General features: G+C 41.4%; 1 protein-coding gene across 4 annotated transcripts; it reads left to right on the top strand.

The window, feature by feature from the left end:
- SPATA1 (spermatogenesis associated 1) lies at nucleotides 1-25,856 on the top strand. 4 transcript variants are annotated; one of them, XM_083620819.1, is made up of 15 exons: nucleotides 1-160; nucleotides 1,351-1,486; nucleotides 3,276-3,506; nucleotides 6,177-6,283; nucleotides 8,120-8,237; nucleotides 12,748-12,801; nucleotides 12,897-13,239; nucleotides 14,230-14,445; nucleotides 15,807-15,951; nucleotides 16,453-16,513; nucleotides 17,591-17,714; nucleotides 20,201-20,326; nucleotides 21,230-21,408; nucleotides 23,910-24,008; nucleotides 25,556-25,856. In XM_083620819.1, exons 3-15 carry the CDS (start codon nucleotides 3,471-3,473, stop codon nucleotides 25,658-25,660), a joined length of 1,713 nt encoding a protein of 570 aa, XP_083476945.1. In that variant the 5' UTR covers nucleotides 1-160; nucleotides 1,351-1,486; nucleotides 3,276-3,470; the 3' UTR covers nucleotides 25,661-25,856. The 4 variants fall into 4 exon arrangements, with proteins under 4 accessions (XP_083476945.1, XP_083476943.1, XP_083476942.1 ...); XM_083620817.1 differs by having other exon boundaries at nucleotides 2-160; nucleotides 14,170-14,445; XM_083620816.1 differs by having other exon boundaries at nucleotides 2-176; nucleotides 14,170-14,445.
- Nucleotides 25,857-27,011: the final 1,155 nt, after the last annotated feature.

Below are 27,011 nucleotides of genomic sequence, written 5' to 3'. Positions count from 1 at the left end.
GAGGGCCCTGCTGCAACCAGTACTGCAGTCCATGTTTTGCTCAGCCGGCAAGGCCTTCAGCAACTGCCAAGTCCTCTGCAGCCAGCAGGCTCCAGCCTATAGGTTGCTCAGGATCCTCCTCCAGAAGCCACTGGGTCCTGCCTCGCCAACTGGCCTTCCTGTGAGTAAGGGAGCGGGTAAGGAGAACCAACTCTCCTCTCTAGGCTCACGCCTACGCTTCCCCGCTCCACTGTGTTCAGGCTGAGCTGCCGGCCTGAGCCCAGATTGAGGCCTCCTCCTGGCGCTGCTGCTGCAAACGGAGAGGCTGGAAGGGAAGTCAGCTCGTTTCCCTTAGATTGGCATCAAGCCCTGCACCACCCCCTCGTATGGGTGCCAAGGATTTCCTCCACTCTGCTCTGTTTGACAATGCGCCCAGCCATCAGGGCACCATCTAGGCCAGGGGTCAGCAAACCTTTTCAGCAGGGGGCCGGTCCCCTGTCCCTCAAACCTTGTGGTGGGCCGGACTATATTTTTGGAGGGGAAATGAACAAATTCCTATGCCCCACAAATAACCTAGAGATGCATTTTAAATAAAAGCACACATTCTACTCATGTAAAAATACCAGGCAGGGCCCACAAATAACCCAGAGATTAGCACACATTCTACTCATGCTGATTCCCGGACCGTCCGCGGGCCGGATTTAGAAGGCGATTGGGCTGGATCCGGCCTTAGTTTGCCTACCCATGGCTGAACGTTCTCTGTTTCGCCCTGGGGAAACCGAGGGAGCGGGACCGCTTCTAAACACTCCCGTCCAGCCTTGTATATAAGTTTGGGGGTAGAGTTTAGTCCCTACAGAGAAGGCTGATGCCATGCGCAGGCCTCTCTCCTCCTTAGACCTTCATGCCTAGCTGCCCTTTCTCCCCTCTGCTGCCAGTAAGGGGGCGAGGGGGACACAGCAGAAATGAGAATTTTGCCCTATTTGTGCACCGACCAACCAGAGGAGCAAACGGGACTCTGCCCTAGCAAGTGAAATGGCCTGCAGTTTTATTTATATTTATATATATAAAGTAAAACACACCCAACCACCCTTTCCTCGCCTAGTGAGCTCTCTCCTTTGTTTTTGTTATTCTTCAAGGGTTTAACTTCTGAACTCATTTTATAGCTACACCAGGAGAAAAGTAACAAATGCGAGATGATTGCCCAGGCCAGGCTTTTTTAAAATAAATAAATAAATAAATCACAGTTAATTTCATTTTGGTTTTGTTTGTTTAACTCTGCATGCTTATTTGGAAGTAAATTCCACTTATTTCAGTGGGGTTTGCTCTCCAGCTCAGTGTGCATTCTTCATCTTGCATTTTCCTTACATACAGGGTTGCTGTCTTTCGTAGGTTTGCCCTCCACCCTTAAAATAAAAACAAAAAACAACAACAGGTTGAATCAAGACTGAATCATTAATTTCTGAATCAATACAGGGATCAAGCAATCCAAATCATTTATCCCTGCCAGGTAAAACTATAGTCTTCTATATTTTCAAGTGAGAAGGCTGTTAAAACGCACAGGAGCATGTCCAGGAAAACACAACCGGTGGCAAATGGCCTACATCTGGAAAGTATTGGCATGATTTTTCTCAACAGAACTTCATGTCATTAGATAATATCCCTTGATGTAGTATGCTGAGTAAATGCGTGGAGAGGGAGGGACGGGTGCGGCAGGATGATAAAAATGCCCGGTTCAGAAATTAGTGAGTGTTGCTAGGCGTACAATTGCAACAGTGGAAATTCCCCAATCTGTTTACTTGTTTGTCTTTTGAGGGAAGATGCCCACAAGGGCAGCAGGGCAGCAACCAGGAGGAAGACATCATAAAATATCTGTTTTATGACCTAACCACAACTCGCAAGTTTTGTGATCTAACCGAGGTAGCAAAGGTGACAGGAAGATTAGTATATCTTTAATGAAATACAGACTCACTCTCACAAGATAGGATCGGGAAACCAAACTTAATAAAGGCAACTCAGAAACTTCAACTGGTCCAAAAAGCAGCAGCCAGATGACAGGTTGTGGTTCCTTTTAGAGCTCGTGTAACCCCTGTTTTCAGTTTGTTTCCAGGCCTGATTCAAAGGCGCTCACACTAGTGTTTAAAGCCCTAGACAACTTAGTTGCCAAGTATTCCCTATAAACTTTCTACTTCCCTACAGAGCCTCTTGGGTGTTAAGACTGACCAGAGTAGTAGTTGGTAGTTCCATCACCCTCAGAGGTTCTGGAGATGGTAGCCTGGGCAATTATATTCTCTGGCAGCTCCTAGGTTGTAGAATTCCCACAGAGTTGCATCGGACACCTTCATTACATAGTTTTTGGTGTATTCTGAAGACTCACATCTTTACTCTAACCTTTACCCTAACACCTGAGATAAATGTTTTCAGAACCCATCCTGTTCCCGTGACGCTCATTTGCTTTAATTGTTTTTAATATGGGATTTTAAATTGTTATAAGCTGCCTTGGGACTTGCTGGTGAAGGGCGGGTAATAAATTGAAGAATAATTTAAAAATTATAATAATAATATAGGGGTTGTCCCTTGCGAGGCTGGCCTTCATCTGCTGGGTTGCCTGCAGGACATGCACTGAGCACCCCGACAATGTCTTTCTTATGATCCTCATGCTCTGTTTGACATGCATAATCCTTCAACTCCCAAAAGGGGTCTGAATATCACAGATCAACCGGCTTCGAGTGCTCATCATTTGTATGATCCTCAGGTTCAGCCCTAGTTCCCCAAAGATCATAAAACTACACATTTTGACAATATGATCTACAAAACACCTAAGTCAATATCAGTGGTGCATACTGTGTTTCCCAAGCTCTGTTTATGTGTGAGTGTTGCTCATTCCTTCTAGTTATGCGTGTTTTTAGACATAAGTTCCATTTTGGTTACTGCCAAAATATAGGATAATTGTGTTGTTGTTATGAATGAGGAAAGGAGCAAGCAGATTCAGGTACTAATTATTCATATTTCTGAGTGTAGAGTTACAGTTAGGATTATCTGGCCAGTGCCTTTTTACAGCACAAACTGCATTGTCCAACCGATGGCATTCATGTTATTGTTTTTATTCTACATGGCAATTATCCCCATGTAAGCAATGTGCGTAGAGCAGACCTTTGATTACTGAAATAAATCTCAGTTACATGGCCCTGGTTGTGCAATTCACTGGGTTACTAAGGTGATATTTACTTGTATAGAAGGAGTGTTCACATCAAAGCGTGATGTTAGCCAACGTTTGAATCCTTTCATTTTGTTTTCAGATTAGCTAGAAACAAAGTCTTCTGTCCTCCTAAGTAGTCCCATTTTTAAATACAGCAATGTTTTTGACATGGAAATACATATGAAATGAGTGGAATGTTACCTCCGAGAAACCAATATCCTCTGTTAAATTATGTTTGTGGGATTTTTTTAAAAAATGATCTGGAATTCGCTGTGAACGAGGCTAAACAGGAACTATGCCATCCAGCCACATCAGACCTCCCACATCAGAGGTGAGAAATAATGGATCTTAGAAAGCGTGTCTATCCGATCTTAAATGTACATAATCTTGCAACATTTTCTGCTGTAGATTGATGAGGTAAAAGGAACGTATATAAATTGCTTTTTCCTATAAACAAAGCACATTATTATCTTCATTTTTTGTGCGATCAAATCTCACCGCCTGTGAAAGGTGTTTACAAGTAGGCTGGTTTTAAGCATTACCTGAATAATGTTTTAAATTTGCTTTATGAGGATTAAATACATATAGGCATTGGGTGTGATTTAGTAAAGGTTTTCCTTTGTTGCCAGTGGGAGTTCATCTCCATCAGGAACAGCGCTGGTGGTAACTGAAGTCTCCTCAGCATTCTCTCTTGTCTGTTACACTTTTTATCTTTAAGCTCGGGGTCATATTACCCTACGTGGTGCTTCAGTTTAGAAGGTTGCGACAGCTGCTAGTTACGCACATGAGTGCTCAGTGTTCATGTTCTGTGACTAATAGACCTGAAATGCTATTAGCAACAGTTGATACTTTTTTTAAATAAGAAGTTCAAAGCAAAGGAGTGTTAGGCTACCTTAATACAGCAAAGGGAGCACCTCCTCCCTGCTATCATGTCGCTAATAGCTTAACTGTACAGATCTAATGGAGGGAGGAGCAGGGGTAACAAAGCCCTGTTTCGCTAATTACGCTGCTTTCCTAATTTCTAATTAAAACCAACCTCCCCGCAAATCCACCTAGTTTTGAAAATAAAATCTAGACTGACCAGATCGAAAGCCGGTTCTGGCCTAATCAGTTTAACCTAGAAAATAAATGACACATTTTGAAAGGATCGCATGAATGGAGATATAGAGTTTTCGTCAATGCCCCCCCCCCCCGCCATGTCATCTTTTGAGCATCTGCAAAAGCTTTTAATTTATTGTCTCTGCGCCATCCTTATTCCTTTAATTTCTTGATTACATCTTTTTATTTGCACCCAAACTTCTAAAACTGTTATAAACAATAAATGTGACAGTGGGCAGCCTTGTCTGGTTCCTTTAGTTATTTTACAATTCTCAGTCAGTATTTACTTGCAGTTTTGCTGATTGATCAATATATATTGCCTTAACTCCTTTTATAAAAATGTCTCCACGACCCATATATTCCAGAATGCTCAAACAGTATTTTAAACTGGGAATGTAGTTATCCCATGGCACTTTTAGATTATATCAGACACAGCTCTCCATTCAGCTTCCATAAATTTAAATGGCTGTGTTGCCATTTTTACCCAGTGATCTGCCACAGTTCTTTTATGTTCCGAGCAGGGTTAGAAACTGAGATATGAAAGCTGGGAGCTAAACAGCACCTTAAACCTAGGTTATGGGTGCAACAACTGAATGTCTGTAGGCACACTTTTTTATAACAAGAATACAAAGCTGAAAATAAATGAACTGTGGCTAAAATATTATGTTCATTTTTCACATGGTCTAGTCCTTCCCCTGCTCACCCCCCCCTAATATTCTTAAGAGGATCTCTTCTCCAGTCTTTGAAGAGTAGCTTGAAGTGGGGAGGCAGAGAAAGGTCCTCCTTCTACTCCGCAGTTTTAATCTGAAATCTTAGGCTGTGCCCAGAGCTCAGAAACTGCTCACTCTAATGAAATTCCCTGTCGCAAATTGTACCTAGAACAACGGGAGTTTCCAACACTGGTTCTGAGGTGACATTACTTTTCTTTTTTGAGTGCTGTTACTTAGTAGTCAAGGGACACGGGTGGCACTGTGGTCTAAACCACAGAGCCTAGGGCTTGCCGATCAGAAGGTCGGCGGTTTGAATCCCCGCGACAGGGTGAGCTCCCATTGCTTGGTCCCTTCTGTCAACCTAGCAGTTCGAAAGCACAAAGTGCAAGTAGATAAATAGGTACCGCTCCAGCGGGAAGGTAAACGGCATTTCTATGTGCTGCTCTGGTTCGCCAGAAGCGGCTTAGTCATGCTGACCACATGACCCGGAAGCTGCACGTCAGCTCCCTCGGCCAATAAAGCGAGATGAGCGCCACAACCCCAGAGTCGGTCACGACTGGACCTAATGGTCAGGGGTCCCTTTACCTTTACCTTTACTTAGTAGTCAGTCAAACATGGATAACAGTGCTCGATATTGGGGACGGGGAAGCTCTTGTCTCAGTTCAAGAGCGAAACTAGCACAGCTTCATCCTACCAGAAGCCACTTTTGATCACCACAATGTGTTAAGCTTGCTGCATTTCCCTGAGCAGTGTGGAAGCGTATAGCATACATGTGGAAGCATGCAGCTTAAACATTCCAACAGCACATTCCACTGCCCCAACAACCTTAGTTTAGCATTAAGTGCCAAGCAGGCCAGTTGCAGAAATCTGATAGCCAAACCTTTAACAGTAGTATTCTGTTTCATTGTGTCTTGTTACCATGTCATAGTTTCTGTCATCCCGGCAGACATAGTGTTTGACTAAACAAACAAACAAGCAAACAAACAAACAAACAAACACCATTAATAGTTCCCTCCTGTTACAATATGTATAAGAAATCAAAGATATCTCATTTGGCGTCAGTCCAAACCTCCACCCCATCTAAAGCCCCTCCAGAGTGGTGGATTGGGGGTTTGGGTTGCCCCTTTGCATATTTAGTTTGTCCATACTAATTGCTTATAAGATTTTTAAAAAATATTTTTTAATGCATTTAGCTTTTAGAGCTTCACGTTTTTTACGTTCCGGAAGATGTGTGGAATTTCAAGTTGAATACAGTTCCAGTAGATGTTGCCAGCAAATTTTTTTCGGCGGGATTTATAAGGTGAGTTGGAATAATAAACGTCGGGTCTGCCTTTGAGTGTAGCAGTTCTAGTAGCAGTTTATCCATTATATAAGCCGTATAGTTTTCTAAAAGCCAAATGTCGTATGTTGGGAAGCTTCCATGATTCTGCCATCAATTCTTTTGTAAAATGGAAAGCAGCTAAATTACTCAAGGGGAGGGGAGGGGTTTTTTCAATCATTCGTCCTCTCAAAACCACCCTCAAGCTGCTTTTCTCCCTGAGGGGAAAAGATTCGGGTTTCTTGTATCTTATCTTTCATTAATGGGAAATGAGCTTCTGGGAAGACAAGGTTTGGACTGGACAAGTAACAGGAAGGGGCAGAGTCCCTTCAGCCTGGTCCTTTGCTCCTCATTTCAGCATGCCACATAGGAGATTATGATAAAATGTGTGTTATATTCATTGTATTGGAAAGTTTTATCGTTAAGGTTTTAGAAACGAGAGTTCAGGTTCAAACAAGAGGAGCAACTTGCCCCAACCATTTAAGTCAGACAGTATTTTAAAATAAATGCACTTGTCTATAGCACACTTATGTCAATTTATATCATGTTAACTCTCGGGCTCCTGCCGCCAAGAATCCTGAGAATTTCACTTTATGAGCTTCTGCTTATTTTCTGTTAGTGATCGCTACTCTCCCTCTTCTCAGCAACCTACAATCAGGGATGCAAAGATCTCAGTTTTGGTTCTCTCGGTTTCTCATTTTCCCAGTCTGAAATTCAGTTCTCCACATTTTTCAGCAATTTGTTATTGTTTTTTAAAAGTCCTCATGAAAATTCACCAGCATTTTAGTGTTAATTTCTCCTAATAAACACCTTTTTACATGCAGTTTATACACATTTTTGCAAGTATTTCCCTAAATAGAATGCATTTCTGAATGCTATTTTCACTAATTACATTTTTATGCACACTTTCCCTATATATATACATTTTTGTAAACACTGATTGAAGAACTGGATTGCAATATTCAGATAAGTATGAATTTTGAAGGACAGTTGTGTTTTGGTTTGCATTGTTTCAGAAAGAGCCAATTTGATAGATTTGGCTTTAAATGAGTACCGAGTCAGATTTCTCTTCCATCCCTGATTACAATTCCTAGATTTTACTGGAAATAAGTAATGGTTGTTCAGGTCTATTGTTCAGAAGTGTTTAGTGTTCTTCTGTGTAAAGTGCACTCCTTCAATACCAGACATATTGGTGGGAAAGGATGTTGGCAATCACTGTAGAAAATGTTAACAACTCTAAATTAGGCAAGAGTCTTATTATCTTCAGGTTAATCACCTTACTAAGTTCAGAAACTTGTACCCACCTAGTTACATTTCCAAGATCATAGGGAATTTTAATAGTTACTTATCTATAGATCACAGAAACTATTAATGTCCTATTAGTGTTATTCATTCCTAGCATTATGAATTACAATACAATGCTATCTTATAATGAAGAAAATTCCTGCCTTAATTATCTGAGAAACTGCTTAGAACATCGGTCTTGCTAACTAAGATCTTACGCATGAAATTAGAAGTTTCGGCTACGGTGTTAAGAGCTTGACATGGATGAATCACGCGAATAAAGAGATTTCTGGCACCTTGGAGATTCTATTTGTTATCACAAAATAAATGTTTCATTGTTTGTGCACAAGAAAACCCACCTTGGCACCAGAGGGCTCTAAAAGTTCATGTTCAAGGATTAAGCCATCAGTGTGAGCTTTCGGAGGTAAAATTAGATCTTTGTGGCATGTAATTAATGTACATTGCCTTTATACACCCACTTCCAAAACAAATATATCAATCATGTCTCTGCAGTAATGTAATCTGGTCTTCTAGGGTGCCACCTTATATGACATTGAGAACATTAAGAGAGCAGCTCGGAGACTACCTGGGTGAAGATGCAGTTGTGGATAAGTATATCTTCCTAAAATGTATAGGGAAGAAACTTGCAGTGGTAAGTTTCTTCTGTGTTTCTGTGAGTGGGTTATCAAGAAGAGCTGTATGCTTATTTTCAAATGTTCCCATTTAACATTTCACGTTCATGTAGTGGCAGTCGGGGGGGAAATGTGGTTTTTTTCCTCCCTGGAAGCTACCGTTTCAAAATAAAGAGTTATAAAACCAAGATTATTTTTTTTAAATTATGCATTTTTTGGTCACAGTCCAGTAGGCTTCTTTGCTCATGGGCTGTAGATGCCAAAAGGAGTTTTGGCTTTATCTTTCCGCATGGCTGCCCTTACACTATACACCACAAGTTTAATATGAAGTCATGAGTTGGTGAATATTTGGGGAAATCCACATTATATGGGTCTCTCCTGTCACGTGCAATTTTGATCATGGCTTACATTTCTAAAATTCTGTAACTGCCATAGCTGCCACTCATGAGCAGGGAGCTTGTAAGAATATGAACCATAGAGTTGGATGGGACCATGAGGGACATCTAGTCCAGGGGTCGGCAACCTAAGGCCCGTGGGCCAGTAGCGGCCCACGAGGCTTGTCTAACCGGCCCATGGCAACCCCTGCCACCCCCTGCTGCCTGCTCTTACCGGCACGGCGGAGGGGACCAACTTCTGGGTTGAGGGCACCTGTACACATGCGCACGGGTGCTCCTCCGACCCGGATGTGCACTGGAAATAGCATGTGCACATGCGTGCAGGACGGAGAAGCGCCCATGCGCATGCACACACGCTATTTCCGGCGCACTTCCGGGTTGAAGGAGCGCCGGAAATAGCGTGTGTCCATGCGCTCCTCCAACCCGGAAGAGCGCATGTTCGCACACGCTCTGGCCCATCCTCCGATGGACAGAGTGTCTACCAGCCCATCCTCGGATCAGGTTGCCTACCTCTGATTCTAGTCCAACCAATGCAGAAATCTTTTGACAAACATGGGGCTTGAACCCACAACCTTAAATATAACAATAGTGGGGTTGTTGTTGTTGTTTAGTCGTTTAGTCGTGTCCGACTCTTTGTGACCCCATGGACCGAGCACGCCAGGCACTCCTGTCTTCCACTGCCTCCCGAAGTTTGGTCAAACTCATGCTGGTAGCTTCGAGAACACTGTCCAACCATCTCGTCCTCTGTCTCCCCCTTCTCCTTGTGCCCTCCATCTTTCCCAACACCAGGGTCTTTTCCAGGGAGTGTTCTCTTCTCATGAGGTGGCCAAAGTATTGGAGCCTCAGCATCAGGATCTGTCCTTCCAGTGAGCACTCAGGGCTGATTTCCTTCAGAATGGATAGGTTTGACCTAGTGGGGTAGGAGAGCTTAAAAAAAAAAAAACATCTGGCAACCAATGCGCCCCTTTGGTTTCAGATAATACATGGGTAGATGGATCCAAAAAGCCTGGGACACAAATTTTCACAGCCTTCTAGCAGCGATAGTGGCTCATTTACCAGAAGTAATGTATTTAGCGTTAACCCTGAAAGTGAGTACTCGATTCTGACCAAACTAAGCCCCCTAGACATCAGGTTATGCAGTTAGAGCCAATTTGGAGCTCTTGCAAAGCAAACCTGCTTTCCCAAAACTTTGTTTCTTTTTGTGATAAAGAAATAATAGGAAAATGCACTGGAAAGTGTGAGATAACGTTTGGTTGATGCAACACCTGCGTAATCTCCCCAAGAGCAAATCAAGACGAACACTCATAAAGTAGCTGGCGACATCTGCAATCAAATCCAAATGACTGCTTATTAAATAGGTTGTATTGCAGCACCCTGAGTGTAACTTAGTTGAGTGGAACCTTATGGGTGTTAGGTTCTCTAAGAGAGTCCTGCTGTTAACTGGCCTACAAAGCAAACTTTGAACCTACGTTGTCCACCATGTTTGTTCTCTGCAAAAATGCCTCTCGCTTTCACTTTCATTTCACCTTTAACAACGTAAATTCCCACGAATGCAATGAGATAGACCTCCCATGTAAAAACACTCGGCAATTTTAAAAGCACTCTTAATGTTTTGATCTTAATAGCTGACATAGCGGAGAGTAGTAATTCCGAGGAAAATTAATGGTCTAATTGCAAGTTTTAATCATTTATTTCCCTTTGAGCTGCTGGAAGCCTTTCTGACAAAGAGGTTTGGAATTTGTTTTGCTTTCCCTTTTTTTTTTACTGCCCCAATTCTTTTCCGAGCCAAGACTAATAAAAGACGCAACCATGAAGAAAATGAGATGGTTCTTTCAAGTGCACGATCTGCCTGTGTGCAGAGTGCGTAGCTTGGAAAGCTACTCTAGATGGTTGTCACAGACGCCCTGGGAAGAACTGACAAGCTCTTCTCTTGTCCAAACATATTTCTCTTTACTGCAAATCTCTCAGTTGTATTTACAGAATCAAATCAAGTTTTAACTGCTCTGCTAAGGACAAAGAAAAGCTTAGTGCCATAATATTTAAATAACTACAGAAGTTACCCACACAGTCATTGGTACAGTGGTACCTCGGGTTAAGTACTTAATTCATTCCGGAGGTCCATTCTTAACCTGAAACTGTTCTTAACCTGAAGCACCACTTTAGCTAATGGGGCCTCCTGCTGCTGCTGCGCCGCCGGAGCCCGATTTCTGTTCTTATCCTGAAGCAGAGTTCTTAACCTGAAGCACTATTTCTGGGTTAGCGGAGTCTGTAACCTGAAGCGTATGTAACCTGAAGCCTATGTAACCCGAGTACCACTGTATTCCCAACAAACGTGATGAAGGCACTAGGTTTTATCAAGAGAAAGCGATTCATACGTTGTCCCAGTGAAATAGCTGGAATATAAGCTAGTCATGATCTACTTGTCCCATTGATTTCCATAAGAAATGTGACCCATTTTCTTTGGATACGGGTCACTGTATTCCTGAAAACTATGGTTTGCTGACTGGGAGCTGACCTCAGGAACATGTACTTCCTTCCCTTCCTCCTGGCCCCTTCAGTTTAAGTCCTCCTTCACTTGCCAGCTGTCTTTTCATATTGTAGTGCCACATCTGCTGTGATGTTAACCAAGGCTAACACTATTCTGGTTCCATCTTAACCAAGATTTCCAAAGCTGCTTCAACCCTTGCTTTCAAATCCAGATCAGTATCGGAATTGGTTAGTTTCACTGCAGGCATTATAATCAAACCATGATTAAGACCAACAAGAACATGCAGTGGGGGATTCTAGCAAGGTGTGGGGAGGAATAAGGGAGCAGGGAGTGCATATTCTCAAGCCCTGCTCTCAATTTACAAACTATAGTTTGTAAGGAGCCCATGCTATATCTTTAGCAAATCACTATATATATTGTTTTGGTCTTTCCCCACTTTTTTGTACGTTTCAAAAAGCCCTTGTACAAATGGTATAAAACACCCTTTTGATTTACTTGATAGGAAAGGCTGAAGTTGTTTTATAATATTTGAGCGGTCAGAGCAATTATATGTAATTATACGCATGTGAACAAACATTTGCTGAATTTCCCAGTTCTGCCGTTGCCCAACAGCGCCTTAATCTCTTCCCAGAGATACTTCTTTCTAATAAGAGAAGAGATACTTGAACTCTGTAAAGACATGTTGCTTTTATTTTAGGGGAATCAGCAGCCTTATTTTTTTGTAGCCATTAAAGTTAAGTGACATTCAAATTAAGCAACATGCTTTTATTTTAATGAACCGCAACCCTTCACGGTAAAAATCTGGTGTGGTTTTAAACAAGCATTTTTTTATATTGTTATGTACTTCCAACTCCCCTGTGAGAAGTCCAGAGGTAGCACAAGAATGAGAGATTTTATAACAGTTTATTATTTCTAAGGAGAAAGTAATAAAGACAGACTTCTAAAGCAAAACCACCAATTCTCTATTAGCTCTCAAAAGAAAAATTGCACCCCAAATATACTTCTGTTTTAGTCAGCTTATCTATAAAACTCTGTTGAGTGTGACTTTCTGAAGATTGGAACCATTATGGACCATTTAGTACTTTTGATAAACCTCTGATCATATAAATTTAGAGTAATAATAAGGGCAGCCAAATTTATAGCAGCATTTCTATGTTACTTCTAAGGCGTTCACACAACTGAAGAAACCTTAGGTGATTAATGAGATTTAATTAATTGATTTATCAGTTGATTAATGGATCAATCCTAAGGGAGCAGTGATCTAAGATGGTTCAGACACTTCTGCTGAATCGCATTCCCTTCCAGAAATGGAATGAGCCATTTGCAGAAGGGCATCTCTGAGTCTAACACTTATAAAAAAAATTATTAGAAATTATCTAAAAACAGACAGATGCAATAAAACAATAAAAATAAAACTGCCAAAGTGAAAAAGAATTTATAAGCCTTTGTAAATAAAAAATGGCATAACTATCTAGCAGAATTCCCAAGATAGATATTCTGTGTTTTCCATTATTCACAAAAGTTTTGAGTATAGCATTTTTAAAAAATGTTATATTCTGGCTTTCAGGAATGTAAGATGCTATACAAATTGAATGGTATGGCAACTATCGTGTTTTGATAATGTTGTTTCTGTTGTTACCTTCCAAGGTGAAAGCAAAGCAAGAAACAGAACTGAAGCTCAAATCGTTTGCTCCTCCCTATGTACGTATATTGTTACATCAATTTTCGTGTAAAAGCAAAGCTATGTTATTTAAAAATATATTATTTATTTCAGATTAACTTGCTGTACATTTCAGGCATTTCATCCAGAACTTTATTTGTTGCCTGGAGTAGAAAGTATTTATTCATCTTCATCGTCAACTCCAGAAAGACATCACAGTAATGCAGACTATATACGTGCATATACATCATATCATAGACCACCTGACGTATCAGCTCCAGATCGTGAAGCTGGTCAGAACCCCAATGTTTTGGAGAGTTCCTTGAAACATCATCTCAGCCCAACTCAGGATAAAAATAATTTAATAGGATGGGACGAAACTGAAAAAGGAAGGGCTCAAGATCTCCCGGCAGCACAGATCTCTAAGCAAGAACAGAACGAAAGGATTAAAGAGAAATATAATTCACAAAGAAGGGAAGGTGAGATATATCAAAGCTGCTTAATTGCTATAACAACCAAGTTCAGGTCAAATTGCAAGGACAGCACAAATATTTCTTTTCCTCTGATTTTTTTAAAAAATAGTTTTCAATTATTTCTCCTCCAGCAAGAGCTGCACTTCATATTAAGATCAGACAAGTTATACCTTGTTTGAAACCATGAGAAGTTTTCAACATGAGGAGGAAAGCATAGTTTTAATTTCTTTCTGCGCAATCGAGGCTTGGAGCACGTTGTGTCAGGAGAGGGCAAATGATCTCCCCTCCTGCCCCACCATACCTTATTTGAGAGGGAGATTAAGCATCTTTAACCTGGCCATTATTTCATTGTCTGTATTGATGCAGTAGGATTCCCATCTACTAATCTGGTTTTGTGCCTTTTTGGTGTTAACAGTTTTGCTAGAGTTTGGGTCCCATCAGGTTTTTCTTCCCTGAAACTTCATTTGCCACATTGCCATTACCTTGTTCAATTAATCATATGTCCGGACTGGTTTCATTCAAAATTAAGGTTTCAGGGGTGGGGAGGAAATCAAATCAGAATGACTTGTTTGCAATACGAGTTCCTGATCTTTAATTGTATTTTGGTCCTACCTAGACTGTGGCATATGTAACATTTGCTTTTTTTAATGTAACAAAGGTTCCAACAATATCACTTGTTACCAAAAAAAAACCCTTAACTTTTATTTACTTGGGTATATATTTCTTTAAAAATTTATACCCAGCCTTCTTAGAAATAAAATAAACTTAAAGTGGCTTACCAAAAAAAAGTTCAAAATGTGCATAAAGCAGTTCACGTTACTTGCGTTAACATGACTATTACATATGATTATTTATAATAATATATGATAAATCTACAACTTAACACAACTCTCATAAGTATATATAGCCTAATATATAATTATGTCCTGCCTCCAGGAGAAATTAGTTGTAACAGAGAGCTAAATGAATCCATTAAATCTGCCTATACATTCCAAGATAAAATTTCTGCGAGACAAAACCCCGTAAGGAAATCCACATCAGTGAAAATTCCTCAGCGAAAGTCTTTCAGCCAAGCTCAAGAACGACAGCAAAATACTCCTAGAAAGGTCAAGAAATACAAAGATTCTGTTGCACCTTTGCGTATGAATCAGAACCGAGAGCAAGAGGGAAACAAGCAGATTCAAGTCAATCACATCACACAGAAGATAAAAGGTATGCATTGCTCCACTAAGCACTCCATTTAAAGTTTATTTGTATTTTGCATTAGCATTGCTCTGGAGATTTGGGGAGCTACCTGGAAAAGTATGAGCGACACCTTGCAGGATTCCAGGGGGCAGAGGAATAAGCAAAGATTGCCTCCCACCTTCCTCTACTTGGGGAACTACCACAGGATCTGAGAGCTTTCCATCAACAGAAGGAGGCCTTCCATTTATGGAATAGCCAATCTGAATCCCAACCCTTTGGTTTGCATGAAAGCATTTAAGAAATAATGCACTTAACCATATTTTTATGTGTATAAAACGAGGTTTTTTAATTAGAAAATAATGTCAAACATTTGGGGTCATCTTATCCACGGATAGTGCAGACGGGGGAGGGGCAATTGGTAGCAGCTGCGAGCAGGCGATTGTCAGCGGCGGTTGGGTGTGAGATTGGTGGCTGCAGCAAGGGCTGTTACTGATTGGCTGCTGCTGTGGCAATTGGGCGGGTGATAAGTGGCGAGCAGGCAGACGATTGGTGGCTCTGGCAACGTGTGGGACTGGCAGTGTCAATCAGGCAGCTGAGCAATATTTGGCACACACACCCCAAAGTAAACCTTAACAACTCTTGGCAATCTCCCCCCATTTTCTGAATTTGGAGTCCCAAAAACAGGGGCGTCTTATACACGGGGGTGTGTTATACACGGAAAAATACAGTATTTTGCATTAAACTATTTAATAAAGCTCAGTGATCTGTGGAACTGGTCCAGAAGCCACACAAGGACAGCTTTTTGGTAGTAAACATTGGTGGTTCTTTAGGTGATAAGATCCGCTTGCTTGCATCAGGCCTAATTAGAAGCCAGGAGTGACACCAATCCTAACCTAGATGAAAAAAATAGAAACTTGAAATGGTTGGACATTGCAAACTACAGCAGTTTAAGAAAGGGGAAATGTATTCTGCCTGTCGGTTGATACGCACTTTTGTCCAGATTGCCTCCCATTTTCTACATTTTACAATCTCCTGTGTGATAGGGCTGGACACATTTTTATTAAAACACACTGGCAGTTGCCCTTAGATTTTTCTTTCATCTCAGGGTCTTCCTTCTACATCCTGCCTGTGAGCCAACTGGCATTCTTGACTTTGCGTTGATAATTTCCATTTTTGCTTCAGGCGGATATGCCCATTTTTTCGCCAAGCCATTGCTTCTGGCGGTGGATGGCAGAAGTAAAAACATGTATATAGAAACAGAAATATTATTTAATATTAGGTATTATTTATTATCCGCCCTACACCCTAACATCCCAGGGCAGGTTACAGCATTAAAACACACCATTAAAAACAGCTAAACATTATTATTTTTTTGGCCTCTGATGTAGAAGAAGCTCCTATTGCGCTGGATGCAAATACAGAAAACGAAGGTAACCTGACAGGAATTGGAATGGGAAGACACACCACAGGGGATTCTGGAATCCCAGAATCTTTGGAGGAGAGAGACATGGACTATTCACACAGAATGAGGAGGTAACGAAACGGAGAAATTTCTTTATATATCTTTGTGATAAAGGCTAAAAACACTTGAAATAAACAAGCCGTCATGCTGACAGTATTAGCTGCCCTTCATTAAAGTTGCATTAAGGGCTCCCAACATGTTGGATAATGGGGGGAAAAGCAAACACTTTAATTAGTTTTCAGACAAATATAATTAAACCTGTGAACCTGTTCTCTTCAGCTCATTTCCTGTGTGTGAGGTTAGCGCTTCCATGGAATGTTTGCTACCGGTCCAGTTGGCTACCAGCAAGCTGCCGCACCCTAATTTCAGCACCCCGTTTTCAGATTGGTAATCTGCCACCCCAGCACTCTATATTTGTTAGATCCCACCAGCCTTTTAAACAAATTTAATTAAGGTGGTTTGTTTCTAATGTAATTACTACACTGCACTTGGATTTCATCTTTAGCCAACAGCATCCTAGAATTATTTATTGTTTCTAATGTAATTGCACTGTGCTTTAATTTCATTTTTAGCCAACAGCATCCTGGAATTGCCAAGTCTGTTGCTGACACCGGTAGCATGCAAGATAGCCAGGTATGTTTCCAAACGTCTAGCAAAATAAATAAATTAGGTAGTTGAAATTGGTTGCAATTGTTTCAGTAACTTGAGCTCGTTTTTCTTTTCTTTTGGATTGTTGATTGCAATAAGATTTCGTGTTGAAGCAGAATAACTTTTACCCACTCTTGGACAAATGCTCATGAAACAAGCACTTTTGCCATACATTTGCAGTAGCACATATGCTACAAGCAATTGGAGATGCATGTGGGTTTATAATGTTTGCATATGTATGTATATGTACACATACACAGAGATATATTCAGTACCAAAGTACCAAGGAGTAGACCAAGTCTATGCATATTTAGTTGGAAACAGGAACAGAAGGCTATGTAAATGTTGGTTCTCTCAGATTTTCATTTTTTAAAATATTAAATTCAGTTTTCGACGTTTCTGCAGCAATTCGCATTTTTGGGGACATAAATCCTCATGAAAATCCTTAAACATTTGAGGGTGAAATATCCTGTTTTGGCTAATGTACATATTTTTGCAAATAATCTACCCCAATATAATGCATTTTTGGGTTGTATTTTAAAAAATAATCCTAGGATGTTTAGTTTGGTTAGTATACACTAAATTCCAGGTAAAGGTAACACTAAATACATTAGTCCTGGTAACCGAGCCACCATAGCTGCTAGAGGGATGTGAAACTTTGTGGCCCTGGCTTTTAGACTCGTGTACTCATGTGCTATCTGAAACCAAAGCAGCTCATGGATTGGCAGATGTGAAATATATTGGCATTATTTTTGGCTCTCCTATCCCACTATCTGGGGCAATGCTGAAGTTCAGCTTGCTTGTCCATCAGAACACTTGGGCCAGATGTGTGCCATGAAATATGCCCTCGATACTCTGCAATGTTCAGAGGTCGGTGGCGGAGGCATATGAATTCCCAGCCAGACAGGTTGCGGACAGGGTTCCCTGAAGGTAACTATTGTTTTCCACTGAAAGGGCACTTGGGTTAGCCTTCCCTTTAAGACTGATATAAATAGAATCTCCAGTTTCATGTACTGTAGGGAAAGCAGCAAATGCTGACATGCTTTTTCATTTGGTCCCTAGACTGATGAAAATAACCTAAATGACTTTGCACATCTGAGCCAGTATATTTCACCTCCTACTCCACCTCTTCTGGCTCTGTCTGTAAACAGAGCTGAAGCTCCCAGCGGAATCTTTCCAACAGAGGGTGAGCAAATCGTTCTAAGAGATCTTATGGGGTTAAAGTCTTCCCCCACAATGCCTGACTGTGAAAGGGAACAAAGATTGACAGCAAGAGATCTACACATCCACACCGCACATTGAAAGCACACCTTTCCCCAAAGGTTCCTGGGCACCATAGTTAATGGTAGGGATGTCAAAGAATTCTGCTGGAAATGGAAACAACAGCAGAAGTCACTCCTAATTCACAGGTTCATCTGAGATCAGGCACAGAAATCTCGCAAGCGAATGCGAGCAGTTTTTGCTGCTGCTTTTCAGTCCATAAGCGTCACATAAAAGATACACTGTTTTCTGCATTGTTTTTGCCGTTTCTCTTGCACTGAAATGTACTGGAATTAATTATGTAATTAGTTTCAGTCATAGTGGATAGTGAGATGAACAAATGTTGGTTTTAGCAGAAGCCAAACTGCAGCAGAATGGAAACGGGTTGCGACAAAGCTAGGTCAGGACTGAAATCACTGTCTTACATTCATAGTTAAGAGTGCTGGGAACTGAAGCTCTGTGAGGGGTAATAATAATAATAATAATAATAATAATAATAATAATAATAATAATAATTTATTATTTGTACCCCGCCCATCTGGCTGGGTTTCCCCAGCCACTCTGGGCGGCTTCCATAGAAAACCAAAAATACACTAAAATATCACAGATTAAAAACTTCCCTGAACAGGGCTGCCTTAAGATGTCTTCTGAATGTCAGGTAGTTATTTATCGCTTTGACATCCGATGGGAGGGCGTTCCACAGGGCAGGCGCCACTACCGAGAAGGCCCTCTGCCTGGTTCCCTGTAGCTATGTGTCCCAGCATTCTTTGGCATTCTTTGGGGGGAAGCCATGTTCTTTAAACGTATAGTGTTAATATGACTTGACAGAAATCAAAGCCTCTGGAAACCTAATGGGAAAAGCAGGAAAAGCCTTGAATCTCATGCTCTGCTTGTATGTGTGTGTAGATAAACCTTATAACACATACACAAAAACGACAATTCTCTAGGGACCTTCATTCCAAGGAAACCAAGTACAAAGTATGTGCTAGGACCCCTCTCACCACTCTCATTTTTGAGGGTGTGCAACAACTCGGTAGTTAAAAATGGCATAACTTAACAGCAGCAGGCTTTTCCTGGCTCTCTTACAAAGTAGGAGGCAGAGTTTGCTTAAACGTAAGTGACCCCAGTGCATGCATTGTCTAAGCAAACACCGTTGTCGGGGAGCCTCTAAGGAGTCACTTGTCATTGCTGGCATGTTCCAAAGACACTAATCTCAACCCTGGTGCTTGCCTTTCCTTTGACCGAGTGCCCCTGAGGGAGGATAATTTGGCTTAATTCAGTTTTTACTTCATTAAAATTAATCCAGCTGTCTGTGTCACATCACAGACTAAGTGTTTTGTTACACAATTAGCACAATCCCCATAGAACTTATATTTGTTATTTCACATACAGTATATATACCGTACTTTTCCATGTATAAGACTAGGGTTTTTTATTTAAAAATTATGTTCAGAATTGTGAGTCATCTTATACACGGATACAATCTTCCCGCTCCCCCATTTTCTCAAGTTGGAGTCCCCAAAAACAAGGGGTGTCTTATACATGGGGGTATGTTATAAATGGAAAAATATGGTATATAGAGCACCATTTGTCCAAGGAGCTCAACCATGTCAATACATGGTTCTCCCCTTCCTCCTTTCAACCTCACAACAATCCTCTGAGGTAGGTAGGTTACCCTGAAAGGTCATGATTGGCCCAAGGCCACCTAGTAAACTTTGTGGCTGAGAGGTGATTTGAACCCAGGTCTCCCTGGTCCTAGTCCAACTCCAGCCACAGCACCTCTCTGGAGTAGTGCAGACTTTTTGTAATTGCTCATATGTTGTTTCTGCTTTTGATAGGAGCTATGCAGTGGCAGGTTCCCAGTAGACATGCCTGGTCTCATTAATCTCTAGGCGTTTAGGCATCGTTTTGTTTATTTAAAAGCATTTCTAAAATGCTGAATATTCAAAATCTCTATGCAAAACTACAAGCATTAAAACATTACCGTCCTGGCGGAAATGTATTGATCGGGGAAAGCCTGGGCAACACAATATGTGTTTGCAAGTTTTAAAATTCCCACAAGAGGAATTGTTGCAGTGACACCTTCAGATGGTATGTCTGAGGTACGTGAAGGGAAAAGTCACAGAGAAAGATTTGTTTCATACGGTGTGGAGTTTTGTGCACTAGCATCTCGTACAGGACAGATACAGGCAGAATGTTAGTGTGGGCTGTGTGCCTGGATCTTAGGAGGCAGGCGGGGATCTGATGCTCCAAATTGCCACACCAAAGACCCCTAAAATACTGCAGATCTTTCTGTAGACCTGGGCTTCTTTTCTTCTCGGAGGCACTCCTGTCTCAGATTTATTTATCCCGGGCTTTCCGCATTTTTTTAACCAGCACAAGTATACTAATTTTGAGGTTTCTTTTCCTCAGGTAGTGAGTTGATCAGACAGCTGCAACACATCAAGGCAGAACGAAAGCACCTGGAGAGGGCTAGAGAAGAACTGGTTAAAAAAGTGAGGAGCTTACTGGAACAGAACAAACTCAGGAGATACCAGGGTATGTGTTATTAGGCTGAGATATCTGGTGAGGTTGTTATCGACACACCCACACCCACCTCCCTCCTTAGTTTTTGTTTTGTTTCGTTTTAGGCCAGTTGCCAGAAAAAGAACGAATGGCAAAGTCTCCCCCCTCCACCCCACCTTCTGCTTTATAAAAGTTGTACTTAGGTAAACAGGCAGCTTTTGCATTGGCCTCCATTGTCTCAGGAGTCACCAAAGCAGTATCTTGGAAAAAGGGAACCCCAAGAGATACATTGACAAATCGTAGCTGCTTTATGTATATAAAAACCAAGGTAGCTTTTGGCTCGTTGCGGGTGTGGTTTAGTGGGTTTTGACAGGTCAAGGGACAGAGCCCAGGGAATAAAGAAGGTGAAGGAAGAATAACTTTATTTCTGCTTGAGTGGAGGTGGTGGAGGACTGAGGAGCTAGCAAAGCTAGAAGATAGCATCATTGTTGGAGGTGGGTTTGCTTTTGCTTCCCCCTCCATGGCAGTGTGTCATTTAGCACCCTGGTTTCCATCAGAATTGGACCATTTCTTAGATGTCTCTCAGTTTATACCCCTTCTTTACCTTTGTTAAAGCGAAGCCTCATACCTGCCTGCAAATCACACATTCGAGAGTTTGGGTTTCCACATGCTAGTGTCCAGCTATTCTTTTTTAAGTACTGTATGAAAGCCATGGCACTTGACCTAGCATGTTAAAATTTATACAATGTTTTCAACTCTTAATATTTTTGGTTTATGTTCGAACAGAGCAATATTGCTTACTATTCTGATTCTTAAGTTACAATCCTGTATTTTCCTAGGACTAAGCCTCACTGAACTGAACAGGGTCTGAAAACCTGAATAGACTTGCGCCATTGAGAATATCGTTTTGATCTGTGCTTTGGTTTCCCCGTACAGCTCGCGATTCCTGGAAAAAGAAATATTTTGAAGCTAAAAAAGTCACAGCTTCCTTGGAGGAAGTTTCAAATAAGCTGCGGGAAGATTTAGAACATCACTACCAGAAATTGTTGATGCAGCTAGAAGCTAGGGATATAAGGAAAAAACGAAATAATTTAACACAAGTTGCTAATTCAAAGGTAATGCTGTTTGTTCAGTCTTTAGCTCCCCTTTCCATAAAATCTAAGCTCCTTCATGCCATTTAGACATAGGTATAATAACCCTAGAAGAGAGTTTAATAATTTCCTTCACTAATCTGACATAATCCCTGCCTGTATAATTTAATTTGAGCTACTTTTTATATCTCAAAGGCTCAATTCCGTAACTGAACATGCTCATCAGGAATATTTGTATCAGACTGTTTTTCTTTTGCACAGGAAAATTATATCCATGCAGATTAACTTTCAAGCCATGATCCTAAACATACACTTACCTGGGTAGTCAGTTCCTTTGCTACAGGGATGGGCAAGCTGTGGATTTTCAGATGTTGTCATACTACAGCTCTCTGCCTTCATCCTTGACCACTGACCATGCCAGCTGGGGTTGATGGAAATCCAACAACTTCAGAAGGACCACAGGTTGCCCATGCAAGCTTTTCTGTATCAAGGCATTGTGTTTAGAATGTGAAAATAATGGAAATTGATAGTGACCTGCACTAGAAGACAAATACTCAGTGGCGTAGCGTGGGTTGTCAGCACCCGGGGCAAGGCAAGTAATTTGCGCCCCCTAACCCGTGGATTTGCGCCCCCTAACCCATGGATTTGCCCTAACCCCAGATGTTGCGCCCGGTGCGGCCGGCCCCCCCTGCACCCCCCACGCTACGCCACTGCAAATACTATAATGGCAAGAGAGAGAGAGAGAGAGAGAGAAGTCCCTCAAACTAGATGAAATGTAAATTAATACATAGCATTGTAACAATGTGGCCTTGCCAAAAATCATAGCTTACAAACAGGAAAGATGGAAATTTCTCTGCAGGCTCTTTCCCCCCCAATTTGAATTGGCATAACACACTGCTTACCTGATTCAACTCCGATATGTAATTAAATTGTTTTGTGTGTGTAAAATAGCTTTCTCGCTGGCTCGACAATGAAACTCGTGAGAATACAGTTTTAAGTTAATTAAATCCTTCCCATATGAATCATGCCCTTGAGACACAGTTCTGCTAATTACTCTGAGAACCAAAGGATTTGCTTGTGTCTCAGCCTTTTCTCATGTAGCAAACTTCCCCGTTTACATCTTTCAAGTTATCTTCCTGTTAAACCAAGATTTGATATATCCCAGTTATAAGGCATGAATGATTCCGCCCCCCTTGAGATTACCTTCTGTTTACAGCAGTGACAGGGTCCCTGTGGTCTGCCAGATGCTGTTGGACTCCTACCAGCCTCGGCCATCATTGCCAGTAGTCAGGGATGATGGGAATCGGAATACAACATCTGGAATGCCACAGGTTCTCCATTCCTGGTTTCGATCATGCGTTAAGACAACATCTTTGTCAGCCCTGTTCATTCCCACAACTGAGTTCTGCATTTGCACAGAGCAACTCTGGAACTCTCTAGAATGTTAATCGAGGAGCTGGTGTCGTTCTGGTAGAGAAAGTTGTGATTATTTGAGCACACTCCGAGTGGGTAAAGGAAACACATTCTTGACCATTTTCACTACTGCACGGATGGTAGCACCAGGAACTTCCTCATTTAGTTTCTCACAGCTTTCTATCTTCATTTTCAACCATTTCAGCTACCACTTGTTGTGTTAGTTTTCCTTTGTGGCAATGGTGCTGCCATTTTCCTTTACAAAGCTGTGAGGCCAGGTGACATCTATGACAATGGTCTCTTCCATTTGGGTGAAGGAAAGCCATCCAATAGATAGATGCAATCATTGCCTGAAATAATAGCTGTAAGGAGAAGTTAATACTCAATTTTATTATATAGTCACACATTCAAACTCAAAACTATGTGATATCAAAAGGGGAGATGGGAGAGTCTAAAACTGGCAGTACAATCAAAATACAAACCACAAGATTCCTTGCCCATTTTCCTTCATTTGCCGGAGAAATATTAGACAAAACTGGATCCCTTGATTCCAGAAAATAGCCTCTTGTCTATCCCAATCCCCAAAATGGAGTCCAGCACACGCCCTCTCACAATAAAGAGGTGTGGAGAGACAGGAAGATAACTCACGTTGGAAGCACCCATATCTGCACATGAACTCTCTCTCTCTTTGAAATTCACCTGTGCCTTTTAATAGATAGAAGTCTCATGGGGAGAAGGGAAGGACAAATTTATTTTGGGCTTGGGTCAGTCTAGGGTAGCTATAGCAAGGTCTACCAGGTGTGTACCAACTAAGCATGGAAGTAAATTCACATGCAGAACTGCATTATTTTATGTTAATACAGTGAGGCCATGGCCTCACCTGCCAAGTGACCAATCAGTCCACCATTTGAGTAACTGTATGAGACATCGCCCTGATGTTCTGCACTATGTATGTTTCTGGGAGGAAGGTGATGCAACAGGAGCCGAGGGACTAAATCATATAATTTTAAGGAGAGATGCAGATTTGGACCATTTGCACAGACAGTGATATTAATAAGTGCAGGATGTATGTTAACTCTGATCTGTACGAAACCTTTCTTTGTTTCTTCTAGAATAATACAATAATCCAGATCACCACTCTGCAGCATGAAATTGAACAACTAAGGAGAAAGGTTGATAATGCAAAAATGAAGCTTGTCATAGAAATTAAGGTATTACACACTAACTTGCCTAGTTCGTTTTATATCCAAGTGAAGAACGTAAACATTATATTTAGATTTTTATCTCAAGCATACCCTTTAGTGTTTTTCTTTTTTTAAAAAAACAACAACATTTAAGTCACACTTTTGCTTTCAGGAGTTTAAAGTGGCATACATCCCAATCCCCCATTTTATCCTCAGAATACCTCTTACAAAGCTTAAGCTGAGAAAAAGTAACTATGGGATAGCTTCATAGCTTCTTGAGAGCTTCATAGCTAAGTGAGGAATCAAACCTGGACCTCCCTAGTCATAGTCAAACACATCACCCACTACACCACACTTGGCTCTTCAGTAGCTTAAGACTGGAGAGCTGGAGGTCAAGGGGAATAACTTCTGCTTTTCAATTGCTTTTGTTCTGTAGGCGTATTCTGAGTTCATTGCACTATGGAGCTGAGGACTAAAGGGTGTTCACCCTGGAGTTAAGCACATGGTCATATTTGAGATCTGATTCACCAAAACATTGAACTTTAACTTTGCTTCCATAGCAGCGGTGTTTCTGTAAGCAGCCACTACTCCACTAAGGAGGAAAGAGAGGCTATTTTTCAAAAAGCAAATATGCAACCCTTGTTCTTTGAATAGGGACCTAAAAGTCTGTGATGCTGCACCAGAGAATGTCCTACACCACATAGAAAAGCAATATAGCTTTTTACTTTTTGGTCCCATGTCTGGAACCAGCAAATACAACTGGTGTCCACTGTGGTGGTTGCTGTTTTCAGTTGGCAAAGGGCACGTAACTGATTAACAAACCACTCGTCTTGCCTTTCATTTGCACTGAAATGATGGGTGGAATAGCATACGGGCAGCGTAATTGCATAGGATACACAAATAATTTTGCCGCAGCGGACAGCAAGACGAATAGCGTAGATTTCAGCAGAAGATGAATTGCAGTGGAACAGAAAACAGTGCTGCATGCAGCTGACACAGGGTGGGACAGAACATGATGTTTTCTCACATCCGCTGTGCCTGTACCACTTTTTCAAAATTCCAAATGTGCCTGGGATCCAAACATGTTTAGCATCTCTGCTTTAAGCATTGTACCTGCCAACATGGAGTACCAAGATGGCGTGTGCTTTTCAGTAGTCTAAATGTAGCTCAGGGACCTCTTTTGCTTATACTACCCTCTAAAATGTGTTGTACATTTATGGTATTGTACTTATAATACAACAACAACAATTGGCAATATGTGGTCAGAAAAATCACAGGAACAGAAACACACCACTTTGAGATCTGCAGTACAATCTGCGGTATTTCTTCACCTCATTTCCCACTCTCATTAATGGAAATATGATGTAATATGTACACTAGGGTTTGCCATTACTAGTGACCTTAATATGCCAGAAACAAACAAAAATGGTTCATCCTTTAACTCATTGGGCTTGAAAGATGAAAGAACAAGGAAATGGTTATTAATTCACATAATGGTTGAACGGTATCTATAAAATAATACGAAGGTTCTAATTTCATTCTTCCTTTTGCAATCTCGGAATCTTTTTTTCTAGATGAGGAAGCAGGCAGCTTCTGATTTGCGAGCACTGAAGGCAGAACTGGCCCACAAGAAAGTTCAGTCTTCTTTAAGACTCCACCCTGAAGGACAAGTCTATTAGCTGCCTCCCGTTTGTGAGATTCTTCTCTGCATATTTGTATAGCTACTCCCAGAACCTATTTCTACCTAGCTTTAAATTTGTTCAGCTATAGAAGAGATGTTGTGTGTGTTGAAAATGAATGTTGAACAACAGTAATTCATCACAACACCGATCTGTAATAATTCTACTGCTGGCGTTAAATGGCATTATCACCTCATTCCAGTAACGAATATCCATGCGCAGGGACAAAATGTCAGTTGGAAGCGGGAACATAGGAAGAGCCCACTGGATCAGGGCTACGACCCATCTAACATCCTGTCTTCACAACAGAAAGACCACACACCTGTTTTCCAGGTGGTGGTAGCAATAGCAGCCTGGTCGCTAGATAGCTGGGGTAGGTGGGTGAGGGGGACCTGCCCTCACAACCAGCTGACGCCACAGTCGCCCTCAGCCGGCCGTGGGAGCTAGTGAGATTGCCTGCTGAAAATGAAAATTTAAAATGGGTCAGTGATGGCTCTAGTTGGCCGGGGGTTGCTTCAGCGATGGACCTGACAGAGCCAGTGTTCAGTCGGGTCCACCGCCAGGACATAAAAGCTGGCTGCATCGCAAGCAGTCTGTTCAGTCAGGAATTGGCCCATAACCGTCATGGCTAGTAGCTGTTGATTTGTTGAACCATGAATTTATCTCGTCCTCTTTTAAAGACATCTGAGTAGGTGGCCAGAACTGTCTTCTGTGGGAGCAAGCTCCATAATTCAAATATGCAGTTGCTTGAAGAAGTACCTCCATATCACCTGAATCTTCCCACATCCAGCTTCATTGATGTCCATGAATTCTTGTGTTATGAGAAAGTGGAGGGAAGCTTTCCTCTATCCATTTTCTCCATTCCATGCATAATTTTATAAACGTCTGTCATGTCACCTCTTACTTGTTTTTACTCTAAACTGAAAAGTCCCCAATGCTGGAACCTTTCCTCACAGGGGGAGGTGGAAAATCCTTCTGGTGTGTATTGCAATGGAAGCCTGACTCCAAAACCACTGCAGCTCCAGTAGTTGGCTTCTTCTTAATGGCAAAGAGCTGCCTCAGTTGACTCCTGAATTCTTCCCAACATCCTCTGGTGATTAGGATGCTGTCTGAAGCTTCTCCCGGATGCTGCCCGTTTCCTGTTAAGCAGGGCTGGTTCTGCGTGTGCCACAGTGTGTGTGGACAGTTATCTACTACAGATTGGGGAAAACCAACATTTATAAGAAATTTAAAGACAAAAGACAAAAAAACCCTATAAGTAAACGTCTCCACTTTTTGTATTTATTTCAAATCTAAGTGTTTTGAAAATCAAAAACTGATTATAAACTTAAACACACTTGTAAGTTGCATC

This window comes from Podarcis filfolensis, assembly GCF_964270895.1.
Source record: "Podarcis filfolensis genome assembly, chromosome: 6".
In the NCBI taxonomy this organism is placed as follows: Eukaryota; Metazoa; Chordata; class Lepidosauria; order Squamata; family Lacertidae; genus Podarcis; species Podarcis filfolensis.
The sequence above is the reverse complement of the archived record's forward strand: the minus strand, read 5'-3'. Positions and strand labels throughout refer to the sequence as shown.